The sequence below is a fragment of the Haematobia irritans genome, chromosome 3 (assembly GCF_050003625.1).
Source record: "Haematobia irritans isolate KBUSLIRL chromosome 3, ASM5000362v1, whole genome shotgun sequence".
NCBI lineage: Eukaryota > Metazoa > Arthropoda > Insecta > Diptera > Muscidae > Haematobia > Haematobia irritans.
The window spans coordinates 173,428,735-173,435,359 of record NC_134399.1 but is presented as its reverse complement, the minus strand read 5'-3'; the positions used below and the strand labels follow the sequence as shown (position 1 = coordinate 173,435,359).

Sequence of the window (6,625 nt, the reverse complement as noted above, 5' to 3'; positions counted from 1 at the left end):
CGGAGCCTATTGGAGGAGCAAAATTCATCCGATCCGGTTGAAATTTGCAACGTGGTGTTAGTATAAGGCCGCTTATAACTATGCCATAATTAGTCCATATCGGTCTATAGTTATATATAGCCGATCCCCAATCACACAAAAATTGGTCCATATCGGTTCATAATCATGGTTGCCACTCGAGCCAAAAATAATCTACCAAAATTTTATTTTTATAGAAAACATTGTCAAAATGTTATTTCTATAGAAAAATTTGTCAAAATTTTATTTCTATAGAAAAATTTGTCAAAATTTTATTTCTATACGAAATTTTTTTCCAAATTTTACTTCTATAGAAAATGTTGTCAAAATTTTATTTCTATAGAAACTTTAAACTTAATTATATACGTATTTAATCGGCCTTTTTTAGTTTAATATATACCACGTATGGACTATGTGGTATATATTACGGTGTTAAGAAGTTTTAAGATACCTTGCCATCGGCAAGTGTTACCGCAACCCGGTAATTCGATTGTGGATGACAGTCTTCAGTAGAAGTTTCTACGCAATCCATGGTGGAGGGTACATAAGCTTCGGCCTGGCCGAACTTACGGCCGTATATACTTGTTTTTTTTTTTTTTTTTGTAAAGTTTGATGCCAAAACCAATTCAATTTGTACATGTCATCGGTCGTCTTACACAAAAAGTATAGATCAGAGTTACCAGGATGACAATTTAGTGACAAAGTTTCTCCTCTTTCAGATGGTGATATTTTTGTGCCACCTTTTTGCTGCGTCCCTAGGTTAGGATAGTGTGAAAAGAGGATTCAGATCTCTGCCCCATGTCGGCTGACATACACGTAAGCCAGTATTCGGTTTGTTGTACGCCCTAATTTCTTGTTTTCATCGCATCCTTCTTTTACTCCAGGAACTCTGATAATCTAATTTGCTTGCAGTCCATGTTTCCAAAATGTGACAGATCCCGGTCTCATCATCCTATAAACATGTCCTACATGGTTAGGATATTCAGTTCATTGTGATACCACAATGGTGAACTTCTCTCTTATCATTGAATGCTACCCGATTCTATGTTTAGCGCAATAACAAGGGTTCTCCCTTTCATAGCTGGGTCCGAACGGCGTTCCACATTGCGGTGAAACCACTTAGAGAAGCTTTTGAAACGCTCAGAAATGTTACCAGCATTACTGAGATAGAGGATAATCCACCCTTGAAAATCTTTTCGTTGTTCTGTCGAAACTGTTTTGGTTGAATCCACGAAGAAACTAGGGTAGAACCGAAGGCAGGCATGTTAACCATTGCACCAAGATGGCTTCCTCTTTCATGTCTACATGCACCATACGCTGGTGTGCTCTCAATTACATGTAGCTTTCATTAGTCCAGATTCTCGATGTCCGCTTGCTGATCTTTAGGTATTTGGCCATATGTGCTCTTTAAATTGGTACTGTGTAACACAGTTCCTCCCGGTAGCGTCTCTTGTCTATGTTGTCGTAGGAATGTGTCATCGTAAATCTTTAAACATGTCCCTTCCTCTTCAGCAAGGATGGTTTGATCATAATTGGTTTTCCCTTCTTCGCGGTTAACTGGGTGGATGCGCCAACCTTTTCCTTGGGTGCAGTACTGGGGTTTTCTAATATACTTGAGAGACAGGTGCTTTATTGCTTCCTTCCCGGCGTTTCAGTATTAAGTTCTTCTGGAGATTTTATCCTCTTTCTTATATTTCTGGGAGAAGTTCCAGTTTCCCCTTCGGAGCATCTTACGCTATTGCAATTTCATTCATCATCTGGTTAATCGTTTCCAACTTTCGTCGCTGTGTCCCAGATTATCTCTTCCTTCTAGTGGTCAGTCTTGCAACGTCTGTGATGAGCCCATCTATCTGTTTATTGACCCCGTCGTATGTTGGGTTCGCCAAGATGGTGATATTGACACCCTCATTTACATCCGAGTCAGAATCAGTGTCAATGCCTCCGTTCGGAGGGGCGAAATGGACCTGATCTACCCTGAGTCTCTTCATTCTCCTCATGCCGCAAAACAAAATCCTTGGACTGTGTGTACCGTAACTCGAAAACGGCAATCGACTGCCCCAAATCTCTCAACGAGATGGCTGAGCAGTACAATATTCACCTAATATGGGTGCCTGGCCACAAGAACATACAAGGGAACAGCGAAGCGGATAAGTTAGCCAGTCTAGGAACTACCTAGACTGGCTATGGGTACCTACAAGCTTATACTGCATGAGAAGGCTATTATGATGGCGAATGTTCGATGGGAGAGTTTTAACAAAATGTAGCTGAAGCATGAAAATCCACCCGAAAATAAAATAAGGGTTCATTTTTGATTTAAATGAAATGAATCCTATTTATCAGGGGGAAAATATGAAGTTTTAAGGAAAAAAATAAATAAAATATTTTAAAAAAGACCTCGAGCTTATATTTATTTATTTATTTATTTATTTATTTATTTATTTGTATATTTCTACACAGCAAGACAATGTCTTATAATTATAGTGCAGATTTCCAGAGTTGAAATAATATCCATCTTAATTAGGATTACAATAATTCATATTATGGGAAATTTTATAAAAAAAAAAAAAAAAATTGAGGAAAAACATTTCTTTTAAATATTAATAATTTATATAATAAATAATTTTTGAAAAGTAATATGTTATTAGTATTTATAATAATATCGAAGAAAAATTTAACATTTAAATGCAAAGACGTGATAGTATGTAAGTAGAAGTTTATGAAGGACAAGATAGATGTAAATTAATTCCGATACAATTGTTGTATTCGCTTTTTAAAAATAAAGGGCTTGCTGATGCTTTGTATGTTGCTCGGTAATGTGTTCCAAAGACGTATTGTACTGATAAAGAAATGCCATTCGGAAACAAGACATCGACGCCTAAATGGTATTATTTTTCTTCCTCTGGTTGATCTTGCGAATCTCAATTTGTAATACAAGTTATCCGGACCATAATACAAGTTATAGAACCATTAATTTATAATTCTAACAAAAAGGTCGACCAAAAATCAAACAAAAAATAATAATTAAAACGGTGAGCCCGCCGAAACAACCAAATAATTCAAAAATGATCTACAATAGACTAAAGAAAAACAACAGCATAAAACACAGTATAAATAGACATAAAAATTTAAATGAAAAAGTTATAAGGACAAAATCGACAATGACTTTCCTAACAAAATGTCGCAACGAGGGAATTATACCAGGATTCATAAAATAAGCAATGAAAAATGTTTACAATATATTAGGAAATAGACGAAAGGAATATGAAGTACAGAAGACGCTAGACAAGCATATTGAGAATTTTCAAAGAAAAATTCTAAATGTTGTTATAAAACATCAACATAATATAAATCGAGATATTGAACGAGAAAAGGACGGAATAAAATCATACTTAGACAGTAAACTTAATGAAGAAGAAAAGAATTACCTTTGGACAAGAGAAAATAAAATTACAAGGGAAATTAAAGAAAAGTCAACCGCAACACACAAGAAAAAATTATTAAAACTTCAAGAACAACAAAGAGAGGAATTGGACATAAAGATAAACGAAAAATGGTTTATTAATACAACAGATACTCAATTTCCCGAAAATGTAAAATGGTTACTGTCGCTAGGACAAAAACATGGTCTCCCAACATCAAAAGCCGAATTTCCACTTTTTAAATATATAAGTGATGGGGAACATATAATACAATCTACAAAAAAAGAAAAGGAAGAACAGGAAACTGCGAGAACAATGTTCGCAACAACTTTAGAAACTCATTTAAATAAAATGAAATACAACAGTAGGGAGAAGTTCGTTACAAGAACAGTGGAGCAAACTCGACAATTTCTAAAGAAAAATAAAAATATATTAATTTTAAATGCAGACAAAGGCAATACAACAGTTGCTATGGAAAAAAGTGAATATCAACAGAGAATGATGAATATTATAAGCGACATGATGATGTATCAAAGAATCAACAAGGATCCACCGACATCGTTGCAAAGAAAAAATAACGAATTAGTGGAGGAACTGGACAGAAACAACATGATTTCGCCTGCAGAGAAAAAGCGACTAAAAATGGACGTAGCTACAGCACCAAGGATTTATGGCTTGCCAAAAACACATAAAGATGGTTATCCATTACGGCCAATTTGTTCATCTATAGATTCACCTTCGAGCAATCTCTGCAAGTACATTGGAAACCTTTTAAAAAATTTAACACAGGACTCGAAGTACAATATAAAGGACTCCCTGCAATTTAAAAATAAGATCAAGAACCTGACTATCAAGGAGGATGAAAAATTAGTATCTTTTGACGTTGTGTCCCTATTCCCAAGTGTACCGATTGACTTAGCTTTAAAAATCATCGAAAGTAGATGGCAAGAATTGGAGGGCCATACTAGACTTACAAAGAATATATTTATGAAAATTTTAAAATTCTGCATAGTGGAGAACAGATACTTTACGTATGAAGACAAAACATATAAACAAAAGAGAGGACTGCCGATGGGATCATCTGCTTCACCTATTGTAGCTGATATAGTTATGGAACATTTACTGGACAACTGCATGGAAAACTTGACAACAAAACCAAAAATCTTGACGAAATATGTGGACGATATATTTGCTGTGGTTGGGGAAGGTGCAATACATGAGATCTTGACAACATTAAATGGCTTCCATAATAGCATAAAATTCACGGTAGAAATAGAGAAAAACGGCAGAATTCCATACTTAGACACGCTGGTTATCAGGAAGGAAAATTATAAACTTGGTTTAGATTGGTACCAAAAACCAACAGCATCGGGGAGAATAATGAATTATTTTTCAGGATAGGAAAAGGATAGTGATTAACACAGCAAAAAATCTTATAAACAGGGTGTTAAACATAAGTGACAAAGAATATCATTCTAAAAACAAATCCATTATTAGAGATATTCTACACAACAATAATTTTCCAAAATATTTAATTAATGACTTAATATCACAATTTAAACCGGAGGGGAAAAAACAAAACGAAAATAAAAACGAGGAAACAATATACAAGTCACTAGTATATGTCAACAAATTATCAGAACGAATTACAAACTCTGAAATCTTTGATAAAGGACAATACACTTTAGCACACAAGTCAAACAATACTCTCAAAAAATTATTTTCCAACATGAAAACCAAGATCCCCACTATGGAAAAACATAATACGATTTATAAAATACCGTGCGATGGAAATAATAAAGAAAAATGTGAAAAAGTTTATGTAGGAACATCCAAAAACAAATTAAAAACAAGAATTTCAGGACATAAATCGGATATTAAATTACGCACCAACTCGAATACCACAAAAACGGCACTAGCAGACCACTGTGCGAGAAACAATCATACCCCAAACTTTGACGACATAAGAATATTAGAAAGAGAGAATAATTACAGCAAAAGGTTTACACTAGAAACACTTCACATACACAATGTACCTGCAAGCAAACGAATGAACTTCAAAGTTGATACAGAAAACATCGCTCACTGTTACAGGCATTTGCTTCGGAAAAGGAAACAACAAATACATGGTAGTGATCATCGTGCAATAGTAAAAACAACTCAGTGTAATACAGACAGCTGACGAGGGTAGTGAATCTACAGTAGCTTTAAGTATTTTGTGTTGTGGATAGTATACATGTAAGTCATTGGTTGTGTTGCTGTTTTAATTTTTCTGTTCGCCTGATACTTGAAAAATGAGATTAAGATATGTCTGTCCGATTTTTGTATAATTATATTATCCTATAATACCATTTGAGATTATTAACTAAAAGTTATTAAGATTTACACTTATTAAAATTATTAAATGTTTAATACTGTGATATTTATGAAATGTAATTTCTATAAATCTATTGTAGACCCCTGAGGAAGCGATTCAATATAGTAATCGCGAAATATTGGGAATAATAAATAAAATATTTTAAAAAGACCTCGAGCTTGAAGAACCATTAATTTATAATTCTAACAAAAAGGTCGACCAAAAATCAAACAAAAACTAATAAGAAAAAATTAAATATATTTTCCTGAGTACGAAGAATCTTGGAAATCGCGTTAATCCTACTTTGGACTCAGTCCATAGGAGAAAGCCTTAAACTCCAGCAAAACGCAAATCGGAGGCGATACAATGCTATTCGGAGCAACAATTGTCAAATCCAAGAATGCGAAAAAGGCTCAACTTGAAAACAAAGACCAAGCCCAAACTTAGATTGGGCTTAATTTCTATTTCAAATATTGGGGATTATTTTTACAATGCAAACGAGCCCCAAAAATAAAAAGAAGTTAATCCCCAAAAAACATAAAAATATGATCCTTAAAACCTCTACTTCAAAAATGTATATCATTTTATTTTTGGGGCGCATTCGCATTATGAAAATAAACCCAAATATTTGTTGTTCCAAATAGTATTTTATAGCACCACATTTCCTTTCTGGGTTCCACCGGGGCTTAAGACTTTCTCCTATGGACAGAGTTCAAAATGGGGCTAACGCGATTTGTTCTTATAACTTCATACTTTTTCCATCAGTTAGGATCAATTTTCATCTGTTGGGGTTTATTTCTCTGGAAAGTGAAAAAAAGACCTAAGTTTATTT

The 6,625-nt window shown here is 34.2% G+C and overlaps 1 protein-coding gene across 1 annotated transcript; it reads left to right on the top strand.

Annotated features, from left to right (window-relative positions):
* Window positions 1–3,236: 3,236 nt before the first annotated feature.
* On the top strand, window positions 3,237–6,240 carry LOC142231286 (uncharacterized). The gene is made up of 3 exons (XM_075301901.1): window positions 3,237–4,786; window positions 4,881–5,586; window positions 6,115–6,240. Exons 1-3 carry the CDS (start codon window positions 3,237–3,239, stop codon window positions 6,238–6,240), a joined length of 2,382 nt encoding a protein of 793 aa, XP_075158016.1.
* Window positions 6,241–6,625: the final 385 nt, after the last annotated feature.

What these genes read in the sequence shown, in the direction of transcription:
- LOC142231286 (XM_075301901.1), top strand. Translation starts at nt 3,237, where the DNA reads ATGAAAAATGTTTACAATATATTAGGAAATAGACGAAAGGAATATGAA. An exon ending in TATAAACTTGGTTTAGATTG is followed by an intron (nt 4,787 to 4,880) that starts GTACCAAAAACC and finishes TCTTATAAACAG; the next exon opens with GGTGTTAAACATAAGTGACA. An exon ending in GTAGTGATCATCGTGCAATA is followed by an intron (nt 5,587 to 6,114) that starts GTAAAAACAACT and finishes CTCAGTCCATAG; the next exon opens with GAGAAAGCCTTAAACTCCAG.